At 57.0% G+C, this 18,657-nt stretch overlaps 1 protein-coding gene across 11 annotated transcripts in view; it reads right to left on the bottom strand.

The window, feature by feature from the left end:
* Nucleotides 1-42: 42 nt before the first annotated feature.
* The window catches only part of TCOF1 (treacle ribosome biogenesis factor 1), a 39,844-nt gene continuing 21,229 nt past the window's right edge, over nucleotides 43-18,657 (bottom strand). The window contains exons 17-26 of one of the 11 annotated variants that reach the window (XM_036847458.1): nucleotides 11,336-11,519; nucleotides 10,029-10,165; nucleotides 8,359-8,472; nucleotides 7,804-8,050; nucleotides 7,243-7,325; nucleotides 6,521-6,701; nucleotides 4,036-4,593; nucleotides 3,273-3,370; nucleotides 2,479-2,522; nucleotides 43-1,689 (exon numbers count right to left, since the gene is read on the bottom strand). In XM_036847458.1, coding sequence (XP_036703353.1) covers nucleotides 2,496-2,522; nucleotides 3,273-3,370; nucleotides 4,036-4,593; nucleotides 6,521-6,701; nucleotides 7,243-7,325; nucleotides 7,804-8,050; nucleotides 8,359-8,472; nucleotides 10,029-10,165; nucleotides 11,336-11,519 — 1,629 coding nt within the window. In that variant the 3' untranslated portion in view covers nucleotides 43-1,689; nucleotides 2,479-2,495. Of the gene's footprint in view, nucleotides 1,690-2,478; nucleotides 2,523-3,272; nucleotides 3,371-3,795; nucleotides 4,594-6,520; nucleotides 6,702-7,242; nucleotides 7,329-7,803; nucleotides 8,051-8,358; nucleotides 8,473-10,028; nucleotides 10,166-11,335; nucleotides 11,520-18,657 lie in introns of those variants that run through there. The other 10 variants (XM_036847460.1, XM_036847461.1, XM_036847463.1 and 7 more) reach the window with 10 other exon arrangements.

Here is an 18,657-nt window from a genome sequence, read left to right as displayed (position 1 = left end):
TGAACTGCAGACCTTGCATCCTGTGGTCTAGGTGGGAGGATGCCTGTGGGGCGGGGCCGGGCCGTGGGGAGCGGGGCTGCAGTCTTTGGACGCAGACACGCTTGGTCTCCATGTTCCACACACGGGAATATATTCTCTACTTCCAAGAAGAAACAGGCTCTTGCCCACAGTCCTTTAAGCGCAAGCTCCTCTGGGTCCGGCTTCTCACGTCCCCATTTTCTTTTCTATACTGAGAACAGTACAAGTGTGATGACAGATGGCAACAACATGGGCCCTCGTGTCGGGATCACCAGGGAGTGGCGGCTGTGGAAGTGGGGGCCTCTGTCCTAGTTAAAGGGCGGCCGCTGCGGTGCCCCAGCCGCTCATTGCCAGGAGGAGCAGAGGCCCCTGTGGTCAGATTTCTGGACTTTTCAAGAGGAGCCCCAAATGAAGAAGTTCACTGAAATCTCCATTTCTAAGTGTGAAGACTTGCTGTGGGTCAAAGAAGCCCAATAGGACACTGCTCTGCGGCCTCTGTTCTAGATCAACACACTTAGGGGGAGAGAGGCTCCCTGGGGGAGGGCCTGGCCCAGGAGCCCCAAGTTAGGGTAAATCTGGATGCCACCCTGGCTCTCCCAGACCTCCCCAGCCCAGTGCTGTGTCTGCACGGCCTCTTGCTGCCTCTAGCAGAAGGCTAAAAGCCTTGGAGCGGACTCCATGACCCTGGGTGCTCCACACTACTCTGGGCTCAGGGAGGTGGACCTCTGCATCACTGGCCATCACCAAGTCCTGCGGACGTCACCCTGACACATCTTTCAGGTTCCTGCACTTCTTGCCTTCATCATCGCAGAGCCTCTGTTACCTAGACACGTGGACAACTCAGTCCTAACTGGGCTTCCTGCTCCTCCTGTCCCTGCCAGCTACTCTCCACCAAGTACCTCAACGGAGCCTGTCCGCAGCTTGCCCTAACTTCAAAAGGTGACTTGGAAGACCCCCTTCCATTTCTTGCTTCTGGGTATCTGCCTGACCTACCTACCCCAGCAACCAGCCATGACCATGCCTGAGCTCCCCCTTACCTTAGATGCCACCTCCTCCAGGAAGCCTTCCCCACCCCAATTCAACACCAGGGCCTTTTGCTGAGTCTCCTTCTCTGGCAAACAGTGTGTCACTCACCACGGTATCCCAGAGCCTTGATACACGGTCAAGAATAAATCCTGAGCGATGGTTTGTTCATCTCCAAGTGTCAGCCAGACTCTCCCTTCCAAGAATCAATCAATTGCAAAACGTTTGCCCCAGATGCAATGGGAACTTGCACCTTTCCTTCAAGTCTTTTATTTTCTGAGTTATTACAAAAAACACACAAACAAAATGGGAGAAAACTGACAAAAAGAGGACAAAGCCTCAGCATAGCTGGAGACCAGGGGCATGGAAGGAGTCGCAGGCTGAGCCTCACTGGGTCTGCAGGGCAGAGGTGGAAAGTCCCGAGACCTCTGGGCACGTTGGGTCTGAGAAGGGAGGGGCAGGTCACTTAAAAAATATATATATATATTGTACATGTCCATATGAGGCATCCTTTGTCGGCACAGAAGTCAGGCCAGGGTCAGTGAGTGGAGGTCACGGGAGCTGGGCGGGGTTCCTCCTCCTGGGACCAGCCTCTCTGCAGGGCTCACTGGCTTGGCCAGCATGTACACCGCAGCTGGCCATCATCTTCTGGGGAAGGAGGGGAAGTTAAAAATTCAATTCCAACCCTTGGTGGGCAGAGGGAAGAGGCATGGGGCTGGCCACCGCTTGGCTAAGAAATCCCTGGGAGAAGGAAACGTCAGACTTCCTGACCTTTCTCTCCACCAAGGAGAACAAACTCAAAATCTGGCATCTCCTATGCAGGGAGGGGCATTAACTAACCACAGTGGATACTTGTCAGTGCTGACCATGTCCCAGGAACTGGGCTGAGTGCTTTAGAGCTTAATTAACTGCACTGAATCCTCACTACCAGCCCAGGCCTGTATTACCCCCCATTTACAGCAGGCTGGGGCCGGCTCAGCCAGGCGGATCACTTAACCACTTCACCACTACCTGGGAAGCACACAGCCATCAGAATGGCTTGTTTTGAGCAAATCATCTTCCTTCCCATGAGGAAATGCCTTCGAATTACAAAATCATAAGGAAAAGGAACTGGCAGTGGCAAGGGGGAGACTGAGCTGTCCCCGACCTCAAGCCTTATCCTCATGTACAGAGGCACCAGCCCAGTGCCCACCTCCCACTGCACACTCAGTGTTGGTCACTGCCAGGACTGTCCCGGACACTTCTGATTCTACAGCTCTGGTTCCCGGCATCACCCACTGACCCTGAGGAATGCAACCTCTTTCTCCAAACCCCCTTCCCCTCAGGGCCTACCCACGAAGCCCAGTCTCCCCGGAACCACAGTGAATGCTGGGCCTGCCCTCCCACCCTCCCCGGGGAGCAGATGGTCAGCAGGGGTTCCCGGGTCAGGAAGTGCACCTGCCGCCTGGTGTCCCTCAGACAGTCTGCTCTGCCATCTTCTTCTGTGAAGAGAGAAGTACGTATGAGAGGCTCCTGTACCTGAAGCATCTCCCCACCCACGCTGCCCCCACCAGAAGGGGATGTGACAGTTGTCTCCTGAGGATTCGTGGCTCTCCCAGAACAGATTTTGGGCATATAGAGATCCCAAGGGTAGGGATGGCGCCCCGTGTGCCCTGGAGGAAGGAGCTCAGGACTTTGCAGCAGCAGATGCTCAGCTTTTCTGACCACAGCTGAAGCCCTGCTGGCCACGTTGAGAACTGCGCCTGAGTATAAGGCGCTGAGGGCCCCCTGGCCAGGCGATCAGCCCTTGACATGCATGAAGCAGACTGTGTGTGTTTCTGTGGTGCAGATGCCCTGCCCGCTGGGGCACACACATCCCAGGGAACATTTCCTCTCACCTGGAAACCTGCAACAGCCTACCTGGCCTCCCTGCCCCCCTGGGGGGCTCTACTTTCTTCACTTGTCATAAGAATATCCTTCTATCTCACAGGCAAGATAGGGCCACTCCATGGTGCCCATGTGCACAGACCTCGTGCCCCTCAGGGTGACGCCCCACCCCTAGCTCTTCTCTAGTGTATCACAACGCACAAGCCCCCGTTCTGGACCCTGAGAATGGAAGGGGCACAGGGACCAGGTCTGGCCCACACGACCCCCTACCCTGACACGCAGAGGCTGGGGCTGATCACATTCACCCTGGGGACAGGGTTTGGGCCCCCTTTTCTCGCCTGAGACTCCTCAGGAACTCACTGTACCTTTTTCTTCTTTTTCTTCTGCAATGGTGAGTCAGGGTCTTTGGTTGAGGCCTTTTTTGCTTTCTTCTTCTTTTCTTTTTTTTCCTTGTCTTTTTTTTCTAAGGGAAGAAAGTAAACTTGCTAAACAACAGGTGTTAAGTCTTAAATGTTGGCGTCAATGTCGAGAGACACAGGAGGTAGGTCTCTAGGGGCCCTGGAGCTCTCTCCTCCCGATGCCCCACACCGTGGGGAGCCATCAGAGCACAGGGCCATAGGCCTTTGCGACCACCTGCCCTGGCCCTCGGGCCAGCCTCGTGATTTCTGCTCCATCCATGGACCACCTGGACTGTTACCATTTTCCTTTAACTCACTCTGTAAATCTTCTACACGTTTATTTTAAAAAGACCCTTTCAACCTGTAAATGGGAACGAGTTATCACCCATGGTACAGGGCCGGAGTGAGGGTTAAAGGCAGCCCTGCCGCACGCGGAGTCCAGCGCAGAGCGCGCTGAGGGGCGGCTGCTGTCCAGGAGCCTGGATCGCAGGGGCCTGAGCTGCAAGTGCGCGCGGCTGTGAGCACGCGCCCTGGAGCCGAGAGCACCTTCTCAGCAGTCGTGGCCCCTATGCTGCGGCACCTGGTTCTGGCTTTGCCCATCCTGCCCCCCATGATGGACAAGCCATTCTCAGCCCCATCTCTGTGCTGGCTGAAGGCTGCCTGCCTGGGAGGTGACCGACAGCGCTCGGCGGGGCTGGGGAACGCGCTCCGGGCTGCACTGGGCACTTACTCTTGTCGGATTTCTTCTTCTCCTTCTTGCTCTTTGGGTTGCCTTGGTCTCCCCCCTCACCCTTCACCTTCCCCGGCTCCCCTTCTGGCTTCTCCTTGGCCCCTTGGGAGCCGGGAGACTCCTTCTCCTTCTTCTCCTTGATGTCACCACTCGCTTTGTCCTTCTTGGATTTCCCCTTGGAAGTCCTGGGGGCCTTTTCTGGGGAGACCGCACGCTCCCCGCCATCCCCGGCCGCCAGCTGCTTCTTCTTCTTGCTCCTGGGGGCACCGGCGGCCGTCTGGTCTTCGGAGAGCTTCCGCTTGTTGCCCAGGCGGCCCTTCCGGCTGCCCTCCTGGTTGCCCTCCTTGGCGGCGTCCACGGCCTTCTTCTTCTCCTGCTCCAGCAGCTCCAACACCTTCACCACCGAGGCCTGCACCTGCGCCTCACTCAGGGGCCAGGGCTCGCTCAGCAGGCGCCGGGTGATGTCGCTCTGCAGCGCCAGCATGGAGGCCTGGGGGCTCCTGGGCCCCTTCCCGGGCTTCTGGGGCTTCTGAGGTGTGGCGCTAGCCTCTCTTCTGCCTGTGGAGAGAGGACCCAGGGTCACGGATCTGAGAGAATCAGGAAGTAGACCTCTCGTGGCATGAAAGTCAAGGGGCTCCAGCACAGACCTGACCTCCTCTGATGCAGTAGAGGGGGACAGCGGGGCCCCGCTGGGTTTCCTGCTCACACCTCTCTGCCAGCTTCTAACTTAGAGCTCTTTTCTTGTCTCCTCACACTAAAAACTCAAGTTCAGGTTGGGGATGGAAATTAACTCCAGAAGATTCATCAGTGGGCTTGAAATCTACCAACAAATCAAAGAATCTAACCGTCAGGATAGGGACAGTATCTTCCAGTCAGGAGCCCAGCGCTGGGAGGCAGGAGACCTGGGCTCTGGGTCTGACAACCAAACTCAGTTTCCCCGTTTGTAAAATGAGGGGTTAGATGAACTGTGAGCCCCCTCACCCCCATTCTAAATCACAGATTCATAATAAAAGCGAAGGCCACGCAGTCATTCAACTCACGCCCACCTGCACACAGTGGGCCCAGGGGTCCAGGTGGCGTGGCCTGGGGGTGCTGGGTGCAGTGAACATGCACATGGTGGCTGACTAAGCAGGTTTACTGCCTGCCAGAGTGACTCCTGCTGCAGCCTTTGTTTAGAATTTTCCACGCCTCTGCTCTCCTTTGATAATTGTATGCTGACTACACGTGTGAAAAACCTTCCACAGCCCCCTCTAAAATGTCTCCCTGTCACACCCGCCTCTCACAAGGAGAAGAACGCTGGGGAAGAAAGTGAGCAATGACTCCTCTGCTGACCCGGCACCAGGCAAGCTGCAACGAAAAGCCCAGGGACCGGGGGATGGGGGACTCAGCATATGTCCTGACGCCGCCCCAACCTCACAGGTGACTTGGCAGGTCTCAGCTCCATTCAGGGCCTCACAGCACAAGTGCGCTGACACCCTGGGCTCGGGGAGGTGCTGCTGGCTTGGCCCTGCTCCACGTGGGGAGGAGAGGGCTGTTCCCGGCAGTGTGCAGTGGGCCCTGCAGCAGCTCTGGCTCCAGAGCCCTAGTGGGCCAGGGGTGGTGGGCAGAGGGGGTCGCAGGACAGACGGAGGCCCAATTCAGTCCTCTGGTGCTTCTTGGCAAGGACAGGAGTTGGCTAGAGAAGGGAGCTGAGGAGGGCACAGGGTGCCACGGCAACCTCTCTCCCTGCAGCCCACTTCTCTGCTTCCTGTCTACCAAACACCTTAGAACACCAAGGCCGGGGAACCCCTACAGCTGTCCCAGGTGTACCCTCTAAATGTCCCATAGCACTGGCACGGTCAGCGGTGGCTGATGCCCCAGGCCAGGTGACCTGAGCACTCCAGTCTGCCCTCCAAACACTGCGTGACCATTTTCCACATGTGCAATTTTCTACGTGACACCAATGGATGCATCAACCCCTGCCCTGTCTGGTTAAGGCACTGAGGTCCAGAGAGGCCAGGGGCTTGTCTGAGGCTTTAGAGAACGTCAGTCCATAGCCTGGGGGCTTCGCCATGTGCTGAAGACTTCTCCAAACATGGCCCCACCTTCTGTCTGAGCAACCCTGAGTCCTGACGTCCCGCACCATGAGCCTACTTGTTAGGAAGAAAAGTCAACACGGACAGCTAGAGAGAGCCAAGGCCTGCCCTGAAAGTCAAGGTGCACTTCCTCTAAGGCAGGGGTCACCCTACCATGTGCACCAGCATCCCACAGGGCTGGATAACCCAACCTCCAGGCTGCCCTAGACCACAGCAGCCAGCCTCCCGGGCGCAGGCCCCTGCCCTTTGATGAGCACCTCCAGGCCTGATGCAGGGGTACCAGGCCTCACTTGGGGAGGCCCTGTTGGCAGACAGGACCATGTTGGTGGGACGGCTCCTGAGGGAGGGAAAGGGGCCCCTGCCTTGTCCTTCCACATCCTGCTGTGTCCTTCCTGCAGCCCTTGACTCACCTCTTTTAGGGGACATGGTGCCTGCTGCTTGTTGGGGCTCCACTTCCTGCTTGCCGTCCGGGGCATCTCTGGTGGCCGGAGTAGAGGAAACCGAGGGGTTGGGGTCTGGCTTGGGAGTGGCCTTTGAAGCCTGGGAACTGGCCGGAGTCAGCCCAGGGGTCACATAACCTGAGAGGAGAGACTGAAGAAGCCCAGTGTGAAGAGGCCCAGCAGTGCATGGCCTGCTATGAGGACACCAGCACAGGGACCCCGAGGGTTGGGCCAGCCCTACTGGGCGGTGGGCACATCAGCCCTCTGTGCGTACCTCCTGCACTATTTTAATTAATATATAGTTTTAACAGGCACATTTAAAAAGGAAACTTCTTATTACTAACGCAAATGGAAAAGCACTAGCATGTGCCACGTACAGATGATAACCTTAAAAGAAATCCCATCTGTTAAAGAACGTTTTTATATGGGGATCACCTAAATCAAGGTAAGCCCTGTCTATAGACTCCAAGAGTCCGCTACTCACGCCTTTATGCTGAAAAGGGGCCTCGGGGCAGGAGCCAGCCTGGCTCCACACGGACAGGACCCTGCCCAGGGCCCCTGGGAAGAGGAAGCGCCCAGACCCACGAGCCAGGGGGTGGCCTCGGCCTACGACTGCATAGGTGGGCAAGAGCCGGGCCTGGGGCTCCTGCCCCAAGGCCCCCAAGGTTGCCAGCCCCTTCCCTCGCGGTTACCTGGGAAGGTGCCACCACCTCATCATCGCTGGACTCTGCTGTGGTCTCTTCCACCAAGGTCTCCCTCCTGGAGGGGGCGGGGCCTACTGGAGAAGCACAGGTATCCTACTGGGAGTCCCAGGTACCCTTTGCCAGCTAGACAGGCCAGAGCCCTCAGGAGGGCCCCAGGGCGGCCTGGTCCCTGTGTGCGTGCCTCACCCTCCGCCCACGGCTTCGTCTGCTCCCACTGCTCCCTTCCAAGGTCTACTGCTCTTCACAGCATTCCAAGTGAGACACCTGAATGCCAAAACCTTCTACTTCCCAAGGGAGCCATGACCCTGGGATTTTGGGGGCTCAGTTAGGGGAGCTTGATACCAGAAAGCTGGGAGTGGCCAAACAGCCAAGTAGGAAGACCTCTAACATCATGTGGACCAACTCTGTTACGGGGTTGTGCAGCTGGGTAAACTGAGACCCTGTGTGGGATGGCTAGGCCAAAGTCGCAGAACAAGTGGAGGTGCAAAGCAGAGGCCTGAGCCGAGGGCTCCACCAGGTCCCCCAGCCTTTCCCTCCCAGGACCCTCACCTGGCCTGTGGGTCAATGGGGCCACCTGGGGCCCCTCAGCATCTTCTTCACTCCCTGAAGAGCTGCCACTGCTGTCCTTGCTGTCACCTGAGGTCCCAGAGGCCTTGGCCTTGGGGCGTCCCGAGGGAGTGGCTATGGCCCGCTGGGTTGCAGGAACCTCAGGCTTTCTGAGCTTGTTGGCCCCTCTGGCCTGCGCGGGGGTGCTCTGGGGACTCGTCATGGGCAGTGTTCCCAGAGCACTGTCGGTCTAATTTGGTGAGAGGAGAAAGGGTGAAAGGAAAAATTAGGGGAAATAAGATCTGGTGCTTACTGAACACCTCACTTAAGGGCCAGGCACCGTGTTAGCTGCTTCGCACACAGGCCTCATTTAATCCTCCCACAACTCTCTAAGATGGGCAGCAGAAGCCCGGGAGGTAAGTGCGTGTGCTAAGGCCAGTGCTGGTAAGTGCTGGTGCTGGGACTCAGGCCCCTGCCTGGGCCCTGCCTTCTACCCTCTGCGGTCTGTGATGACCGTCCCCTCCAGAGTGGGGCCTGGCCCCCGGCTCCCCAGCTCACCCCACTTGAAGACAGGGTCCTGGCAGCAGGAGGCTGGGCCTCACTGGCTTTCTGGGCAAGGACCTTCAGGGCAGCCTGGGTCAGCGGGAGGTGAGCTGGGTTCCTCTTTGTCACCTGTGGACAGCCAAAGGCAGCCCTGAGACTCCCGGGTTCCCGGGATGCCATCATGCCACAGCCTGGTCAGATCCTGTCTGGCTGGGGCGGAAGGGGACCTGTAGCTGCAAGAGGAACCTGGGGCTGGAGTGGAGGACTGAGGGGCCAAGGGGCAACGCCACCATCTGGGCAGAAAATGGTGCCAGGCTTCAGGTTATGAGCTAATCATAGCGTTCTCAGAGGTCCAAAGACAGCCCCCAGCCCAGGGGAGGGAAGCAGCTCAGACTCCACCGGAGGCCCCACCACTCAGTCTGAGCCTCTAGCCTCGTGGCTGCAACAGCCTCCTTAATGGTCTCCCTGGTGCCACTCCTGCTTCCCACACACGGCAGCAGCCAAGGAGAGAGAACGGAACGAGACCTGGGTGTGATCCCTCGCTGAAACCTCCAGGCCCCCCGCGGCCCTCACCATGGGTTATCAGGCCTGGCCCCTCCGCCCCAGCTTCTTCCAGCTCTCGAACGCCCAAGTGCTTCCCCAGAGGTCCCTGCACCTGGGACTCCCTGCTTGGAGGGCTCCCCAGCTCGCCCAGGCCTGGCTGCTTCTCCGGCCTCAGTGCTGCCTCCTCTGGGAGGCCACCCCGGCCCGTCCTTTCTAAAGCACGTCATCCCCCTGTTCCCTAGTTGGTGAGTACTTTAAATTTTGGTCTCCTTGTTTAGTGGCTGACCCCTGCCGTGGGAACGCCACGAGGGCAGGGGCCCTCCTTGTCTTCTTCCTGTTGTATCCTCAGTGTCCCACATGGACAGATGCTCAGCACCATCTGCTGGCTGAATGGCCAAATGGATGCAGGTTGCTGGGTGCCGTGACCACAAACCAGCCACCCACTCAGCACCCATGCTCCCAGGAAGCTCTTTTTGAGCTGTAGCTCGTGATGAGCCCCTCCGAGTGGAGGTGCCCAAGTCCTGCTGCTGCCTCCCCAGCTCTCCCTCCTCCTGCCTTCTCAGAAAAAAGGGGCGGGTACAAGGGGTCAGGGAAACAAACCCTACAGTCCTGAGAGCAATGGATTGGAGGCAGGAGCCCCGATTCTGACCCTGCCTGATCCTGGACACGTCTCGACCCTCTTGCTGAGGGCGTGGTGCTCAGTTTCATCATTTGAATGATGAGCCATTAACTCTCCCCTGCCCAGTTTTTAAGTTTCAGCGAGGACCAAATAAATAAAAATGCACTGAAAACCGTGAAGGCTGGGAAGAACGCTCATGGTCACTATGACAAACACTGACAACGGCAAACTTTTGTTCAAACCGGGAGAGAAAAAACAAACCAAAGGCCTGACATTGCTAAAAAAGCTGCTGAGAGACTCAAGGAGCAGGGCTGGCTCTTCCTGGGCGCCACATGCCAGATCACGCAAGGCTAATTTGGGAGCGTGGATCAGGGCTACGGCCAGGCCAGGAAAGGCTGTGGCTTCGAGGGCGTGGGTGAGAGCAACTGCGGTGCCACCCAGAAGCCCTGCGGGGAAGTGGGGGCAGAGGAGGGAGCCCCTCAGCCCTGCTAGCCCGCACAGCGCCCCCCGGCCCGTCAGGTACCTTAGTGGTTGGCGTCTCCTGTTTCTTGCCTTCAGACGCCCGACTGGTGTCCTCACTGCTGCCGGCCCCCACCATGCTGGCTCTGAGGGCTGCCCTGGGGTGGGCCGTGGGCACAGTCGCCACGCTGTTCCTAATGGCTGAGATGGAGCGGGAGGGGCTGTGTCAGGGCACAGGAGCCCGTGGCCTCCCCAGAGAAGCAACACTCAATCTCTCAGCCCATCCTGGGGACCTGGCGCGGTGCCCGGGGCCTGTGTGGTAGAAGCCCGTTAAATCCCCTCCCGAGCCTTCCAGGTAGGATCTGCCACTGTCTCCACATCACAGGGAGATGACACAACTGCTGTGGCTGTCACCCCAGGCCTCCTCCTCGGCCCCTCCCCACCTTCAGCCCCCGCCACTGGCCAGGCCGCTCCTCCTGAGCAACAGGCAGAGCACTAGAGCCAAACGTGACTCTCCACGCATGTAAAACAGTCTCTCCTGAGGACAGCCTTGGTCATGTGCAGAGGCTCGATTACACACGTTCACTGCAGCACTGTTCATGACAGCCAAACACCCCAAACAAAACCCTCAGCTTCCTCCAACGCGGCGCTGGCTAAGCGAACTGCGGGATCTCACCCCAGTGACCACTCTGTAGCCAGCAGGCATCACGCTGTAAATATGTAACGTCACAACATACCAAATAAAGATTACTGAGCGTATGTACAGTGTGGTCTCACTAAAAACACATGGCGTTATCTTAGGTTTTTGTAAAGTTAATAGTTGTAAAATGTTAACAGTAATTATTCTGGACAGTGGGATTCCAAGTGAGGTTTTTTCTTTTGTGCTAATCTGCATTTCTTAATTAGCCTACCAAGATCAGGTATTAATATCTTCATTAAAAAGTGTTCTAGTAATAATAATAGTAATTAACCATTTTCTTGCTATCACTGTTAGAATCACAGATTGTCAAAAGTCAAAGAAATCCCAGATCTGGTCCTGTCTCCAGGAATCCTTCCCTACATGTCTCTGTTTAGGGATTACCTACCCCCCCTTTACATGCCACCAGGAACGGAAGGCTCACTACCTCACAGCCCTCTCCATGTTCAGTCAGTCAGTTGTTACAAAGCTCTTCCTTATACTACAAACCTGGTCCCTGCAGCTTCTAGCCTCTGGTCTGGGTTCTACCCTTTGGAGCCAGCACAGAGAAGCCCCAGCAGCTACTTCTCCTGAGCCAGCCCAGTGGGTGTGTGTGTGTGTGCACGCGGGTGTGTGTGCGTGTGTCTGGCAGTTGCAGCAGGGGAGTCAGCCCTGCACAGTGGGCCTATGCTCACCAGGAGCCGAGCACTGCGTAGCGGGGATCACGTCCTCATCCTCACTCTCAGAGGAGCTCCTGGGTGTGCTCTCTGAGGCCTGGGCCTTCCTCGGGGTGCTTGTAGCCCGGGCTTGGGCGGGGGTAGCAGCTGGGCCAGCTGGACTACGATTAGGGTCGACAAAAATCAGAGGGGTTTTAATCACCTTGAAAAACAAAAACAAAACACACCCCCCCAGTGATTAAAGGCTTGGCCAGGGGAAGAGGAAGGGGAAGGTGGGTAGGGGAGGGTTTTGTAAGGCAAGGGGTCCAGAGAGCTTGGGGTGGCTGGGCACAGTCAGAGGCCATTCTAGCTGCCCAGGGCACTCCCAGCTCACTCCCAGCCCACGCACCCGCTGAGACCCCACACAGCACCTCACAGCTCACAGGAGCCCATCTGACCCTCACATAAACCCCTGAGGTCAGCGGCGTTAGCTGCACCATACAGATGGGAAAGCCACAAGTCCAGAGAGGGGAGGAGAGTTGCCCAAGGTCACACGGCCCAACGGAAGCAGAGTCAGGGCCAGAATGTGCAGTTCAGCTTCCCTCCTCTGGCTGACTTCAGAGAGACGCCTGCCGCATGGGGCGCTCCGAGCAGCGCCCCCCTCAGTAGCCTGGCTGTAATACATGATTCACCGGGGAGTGGTTCACAGTCTAGTTGCCCCCATGCCCAAGAGTCTGATGCCGCCTCCTGAGGGGGCGGCCAGGACGCAGCAACCCAGCTACATCGGCCCAGTATCTTCAACAAATAAACTGCACAGGGAAAATCAACAGAGTAAGGCCGAAGGGACCCAGTACAGTGTGTGGCTCTTCCATGGACTCCTATTTGACCACGCCAGATATAGAAAACGTCATTCATGAGACAACTGGGGAATGGGGACACCTACTAGGTGGGTCAACTTTTTAGAGATTGTGCTTAAAAAAAAAAAAAAAAAAAAAAAAAGGAGGGATTCAGTGGTGTTGGGGAAGTGAGTTGAAGGTTTGGATGAAACGAGCTTGGTCACAAGTTCAGAACTACCAAAGCTGGGGGTGGTACTTGGGGGCTCTGTACACTGTTCTATCTGTGGGTATGCTTTGCATTTTCCAGTGAGACACTGAAACAGAGAAAAAGAAAGCAGCATCACCTGGTGTTCTACGGACGCCTGGGAACCACAGCTCCAGTGAATATGCCCACTGCACAGAAGGGCATCTGGGGAGCCTACTTTCCAGTCCCCAAAGGTCAGGTCTGGTCTGGGTTCTGGCCCCACCCCCACGGGGAGAGGAGAGCGGCAGGCAGGAGCTGCCCACGGCCACGGCCACGGCCACGGCCTGGGACCCAGGTCTCTGACCACCTCCCGAGCCTGACTCCACCTCCTCCCAGGGTGCTGCGGGAGAGGTAAAGTAAAAAGGAAAGCAGAAAGGGGCCCACCCAAGGGGGGAAGCTCTGCTGGGCTTGGGCCCTTCCTACCCCTGCCAAACGGCCTCCCCCATGGCTGCTCTGATCTACCACTTCCAGAGCCTTCCTTCCCACGTGATGAAAGAGAGAAGATGGAAAGTGGGAGAAGACTTACAGTTGAGGGAGGGGGGATCTATATATATGTGAGAAGACAGAGGAACAGATTGTCGGGGACGAAGAGAGGCAGCAAGCCCACTGAGGCAAACAATAGCGTCTGGGATGTTAAAAGCAGCTCCGCAGCAGAAGCCTCCACCCTGTTCCACCTGCCCACGCCGTGCACCCCTCCCTCCCCTGGGCTGGGGGCTGGGCAGGGGGCCTGGCTTTGGGGGGCAGGGCACGAGGGGGACCCTGGCTGAGCCCTGGACTGGGGAGGAGGCTTCAGAAGGAGGGCTGTGCTGCCCAGGGGTATGTGGGATGCACTTCTGATCCCACCTCTGCCACGACCTCACCTTGTGGCCCAGCCCCTGAGCTTCGTGGGCCTTACTCTCCCACCTGTTGAAAGGGCTATTAGTAACCCCAGCCTGGGCTCACTCACCGGAGGGCCTCTGGTCTGCCCAGTACACACAGGGGTGACAAGGGCCTTCTTTCTGGGGTACGTCAGAAAAGACGCACTGGAAATGGAAGCAGCCCGAACATCTGGCTGGATACCCCGTGTAGGTGCTGGGCAGTGAGGGCCCAGAGGGAATGCAGGCACTCCTTTCCTACTACAGGGTCTGACGTCTGTAGGACCAAACCCGGGGGCCTTCTAGAAGTCACAGCTGAGCGCATCACAAGAGTGCCCTCGTTCCAGTCTGGGGCAGAGCAGGGGTCGGGCGGATTGGCCCAGGCTGCTGACCCCAAGGCCATGAAGGCACCCGAGCTCTGGATGGCAGCACTTCTCCAAAGCCTCTCCCAGAACTGCCTGGGACTGGTTAGCAGATCCTGGGCCCACTCCACCCCAGGGAGATGAGAAATCCCACTCCCAGGGATGTGGCCTGGAGCCTCCATGGTTCACCAGCCCCCAGGGAATCTCACCCCAGGGGTTGAGAAGGCTGAAGCTCAGCGAGGGCAAGTGGCCCTACCCAGGGTGACCAGCAAGCTGGTATCAGAGCCAGGGCTGGAAGCTAGTCCTCCAGGCACCAGACAGGAACTCCTTCCAGGACCAACCATGCTAAGCCTCTGATTTAACACCCTCATTTAGCTTCTTACAGGACTCTTCTTTCTTTCTGACTCAACCTGGAACTCTGAAGGCAGGGCCTTGTCTTTTTAATTTGGTACTTACCCCAGGCCCCAGCACAGACCCTGGCCTGGGGTTAATGCCAGCACAGCAGGGCTGAGCCACGGACCACCCCCTGAGGTGCCCGTCAGAGCAAGGGGGCAGGCCCCATCCCCTGCATGGGGGGAGGTTGAGGCACGGTGAGCGGGCCTGGGAATGGACCACATCCCCTCTCTGCCTCCCAGCCTGGGGCTCTGCCCACCACCCTGGGATCAATCCCTTTCCCGCATGGACGGGCTAATAATAAAAACAGTGAAACTCGTCAACAGAGAAGTGCCTGATAAACACACAGTAACGATAATAATCATAATTATTGAGCTGGGGATTAAGGAGATAAAAACCCCCCAGTTAGGAGGAGGCTGCAGCTTCCCTGAGCTGTGCCGTCTTCCCTGAATCCTCCCGGGGAATGCACAAAGTGCTGACTTTTTTCTTTCCTCTTTTTTAATAGGGACTCCAGAATACTGAGGACTAACGTACCAATTAAATGGCTCAGTTTAAGCATGATGTTCATATTAATTGTGTTAGGCCACCCCCGCAGAGAAGGGCGAAGCGGCCCCCTCCCTCCCAGCTGTTTCGATCCTGCTCAGAGAAGGGGGCAGCCTCCAAAAAGCTCCACAGAGAGCCAGAGGGCAGTGTCCAAGCCCTGCTTCCTTCCTGCCACGGAGAGGGGAGTGTCGGGGTAGTGCCAGGGAGCAGACAGCCTGGGTTCAAACACTGGGTCTGTCCCCTTGCTACAGCCCTGTGACACCAGGGCAGCTCACCCAACTTCTCTGGGCCTCATTCCTTCCTCCTCAAAATGGGAATAGAAGAAGCACCTATCCTCATAGGTCTGTTGTGGGGATTAAACAGAACAATGAAAGCATGGGGCCTAGCACAGTCCTTGGCACTCAGGAAGTGACCAATGGTAGACGGAGTTGCTCATGGTTATTTTTCTAATCTAGGCTATTAAGGAGAGAGAGAAAGGCAGTGAGCACCCCAGCACTGGGGGTGTGCAAATGGCATCTGACTCTACCGATGGACTGATTATAGCACGTGGTATGATATCTAAGGGGAGCTGGTTTTTTTTTCGGCTGCACCGCGTGGCATGCCGAACTTCCCCGACCAGGGATGGAACCTGTGCCCCTTGCAATGGAAGCGCAGAGTCTTAACCACTGGATCACCAGGAAAGTCCTTAAGGGGAGCTGGTTAGGGAGACCCACTGGTCTGGAGGTTGCGGGCTCCAGCATCTCTGAAGGGTCTGGCAGAAGCTTCTAGGAACTTGGGGCTAGAGGAGGACAAAGGGCAGTGCCAGCTGCAGGCAAGGCCTGGGGTTCACACAGAAGCTCAGACACCTGCCAGGTGAAAGTGGGCCTCTGGAGTTGGGCAGACAAGGTGGGCTTGGTCCCATCCTCAGGGGTAGAGTCAGGGGAGGACGGCTGGCAGCGTGTGAGGATGGGCTGCAGGTGCATGAGTGCGGTCTGGGACCAGGCCTGTGGGGTTCTGACAGGCCCTGCAGAGAAGGCTCCTGGTTCCCAACAGGAAGCAGGGGTATCAGCGTCTGCCCCTTCCTTGGCTCCTTATGGGTCATAGGAGTCTGGGGAAATCACTTCAAGTTGTTGGGCCTTGACTCCTGATGCACCACCACGTGCCCTCCTGCGTTTACAGGCCCTCCCTGTCGGGCGGCACGCTGTGTACCTGCGCCAGCATGCAGAGCGGGGAAGCAGGACTGCCACCCTGTCTGTTCACAGCTGGAACAGCCGGGCCTCAGCATGGTTCAGGCGAGCCCGGGCCCTGGAGCTGGAGGGCGGGGGAGCCGGCTCTGACCCTACACCGTCTGGCTCTGCTGCCTGCCTCCCGGGGTTATTGTGAGGATGAAGGTGTTAAAACAGAGGAGAGCGCTCAGGAAACTGGGCCGCGCTGTTTAAGCGGGACAGGTCTGCTCCCGCGCCCGGGCGCACCACCCAGCTCGGAGCCTGAGTGTCCTCAGAGGCGAGGCCGGGCCGACCTGTCTCGCTGGCAGCTCACCACTGCTGGCTGAGGACCCCTCTGCCTTCTTCTCCGGGGGCGCCGGGGCCAGGGTCTTGCTTCTCGCAGTTTTGGAGTTACCCTCCTTCTGACGGGACAAGCATATGGTGGGTGAGGGGGCATTTGTTGGCCGAGGGGCAGCACCACTGAGAGGCTGGGGTGGGGAAACCACGGCCAGCGAGCAACGACCCTCAGTCTCCGGGGAAGACAGCATGACCCCCCTATATACACACGGGGGGCACAGCTGCTGGCCCGGCACGCCTCCCAGCCACTGGGAACACAGGTCTCCACTCTGTCTATCCTTCCTACAGAGCTGACTCTGAACGTGAAAGGGATGTGTGAGTCAGACATCACTAAAACCTGAGGGCTGGCGTGCTGTTGGCCGGGCATTGGAATAAGAGGTGACAGTGGCCCGGGACAAGGTGGCAGGGGTGGGGCCAGTGGCCCCAGCACAGCTCACATCTGGCTGTCACACCTCCAGCTAAAAGCAGGAGTTGGCTGAGTGTTCCGAGCGGCTGTTATCCCCTCCTGCCGGACCAGGCATAAATGAGGGGGGCGGGCTGGCTGGGAAGAGCCGTCAGGAGCCAGAGGACGACTCAGAGAGCAGTGACTAATCAGCAAGGTGCTGGCGGTGACCAGCTCAGGGGAGCCCAGGTAGGTGCAGAGGGCAGCTCTGGGCCTCCCTACTGGTGCGAAGGCCCCACTTTCACCACTCAGAAAAGCAGGACTCATGTTGCCTGAGCCTCAATTTCTTAAGAAAAGCTAGAAGATCCTGATTTGTGTATTTCCCAATTTTTAAAATGAATCAACTACAATGCACACTGCAACAGCCACGCCCCCATGGCTTCCTTGCTCACAGAACCCTGACTCTGTTCTGGGGGTCCCCACCACAGGCTTTGGAGAGGGTGGCTACTTCTCCTAGCCAATCACAGGAACTGCAGGCCTCTCATCAGTGAGTGACTTTTTTGGGGGGTGGCAGGGGGCGGGCAGGGCACTGAGTCACTGATGATGTTGAGCTGAAGGACAGATGATGCTGAACTGAAGGAACGACCTTTACAGACACCTTAACCTGAAACATCGTGCACTGAGACAACCAATCCCCTTAGCATCTAAGCGCTTGTGAAGTAGCTCTTGTTTTCTCCTGCAGATTAGGATGTCCCGACTGATACAATAACCTGTTTAAAACTTTACAGGGACTTCCCTGGTGGCGCAGTGGTTGGGAATCTGCCTGTCAATGCAGGGGACATGGGTTCGAGCCCTCGTCCAGGAGGATCTGACATGCCGTGGAGCAGCTAGGCCTGTGCGCCACAACTACTGAGCTGTGCTCTGGAGCCCACGAGCCACAACTGCTGAGGCCCACGCACCTAGAGCCTGTGCTCCTCAATGCGAGAGGCCACCACAATAAGGAGCCCACACACCGCAGCGAGGAGTGGCCCCCGCTTGTCGCAACTAGAGAAAGCCCAAGCATAGCAATGAAGACCCAATGCAGCCAAAAAAAATAAAAATAAAAAACAAACAAAAGAAACTTTACAAAAAGCACCACAGTCCAAAACATGGCTGAGACCCTTGTGTCTTAGTCTGGCATTTAGGCCCCCATAAATGTTACTGGTAACAAGCAACTAGAAGTGACTATTGCCTACAGGACAGCTGGCCTTTGCTGAACCCATCTGACTTTACAACCCCCCTCCCTTTCCACACTCCCCTCTCCAACCTGGAGGGTCTGTCTCTACTTTTGTGTCTAGGGAACCCCAGGTCTTCCTTCAAGCTCAGCTCAATCCTCTCATTTGGCCTCTCAGACACTTGTTTTCCCAGCACCATCAGAGCACAATCAGAACATTCTCCAATAATCCGGTCACCTTGTCTTGCCCTACAGACTATATGCTCCTTGAGGGCAGGGCCAACATCTTTCATCCCTTTGTCCCTATCAATGAGACAGCGTGTTCAGTAGTGGTCTGATGCACTGAAGGCAGAGAGGTTAGTGCTAGGAGCACTTACACTTCTTGGTGCTTGTTTACTTATGAAGAAAACAGAAATCTAGGAGGGGCTAGAGCTCAGCGTGGAACAGGGATTTCCAGCTTCCCTTAAGAAATGGAAGCTCAAGGGACTTCCCTGGTGGCGCAGTGGTTAAGAATCTGCCTGCCAATGCAGGGGACACGGGTTCGAGCCCTGGTCTGGGAAGATCCCACATGCCGCGGAGCAACTAAGCCTGTGCGCCACAACTACTGAAGCCTGCGTGTCTAGAGCCCGTGCTTCGCAACGAGAAGCCACCACAATGAGAAGCCCGCGCACCCCAACGAAGAGTAGCCCCTGCTCTCCGCAACTAGAGAAAGCCCGCGTGCGCCCAGCAATGAAGACCCAATGCAGCCAAAAATAAATGAATAAATAAATAATAATGAAAAAAAGAAATGGAAGATCTGGCCTCACAAAGGGTCCATCTCCACCAGGCCACAACTGGCTGGAGCTGACAGGGACTGCTTTTCTAGATGAGACAAGGGCTCTCCAGTTTGTACTGGTTGCCACCACTCCCTACTGTCTCTCCTGACACCAAGGCTCCATGTCAGTTGCCATCTATCACCTCTACTAGGCCTGAGCCCGTCGTTTCCATCACATG

This window comes from Balaenoptera musculus, chromosome 3, assembly GCF_009873245.2.
Source record: "Balaenoptera musculus isolate JJ_BM4_2016_0621 chromosome 3, mBalMus1.pri.v3, whole genome shotgun sequence".
Lineage (NCBI taxonomy): Eukaryota > Metazoa > Chordata > Mammalia > Artiodactyla > Balaenopteridae > Balaenoptera > Balaenoptera musculus.
The sequence above is the reverse complement of the archived record's forward strand: the minus strand, read 5'-3'. Positions and strand labels throughout refer to the sequence as shown.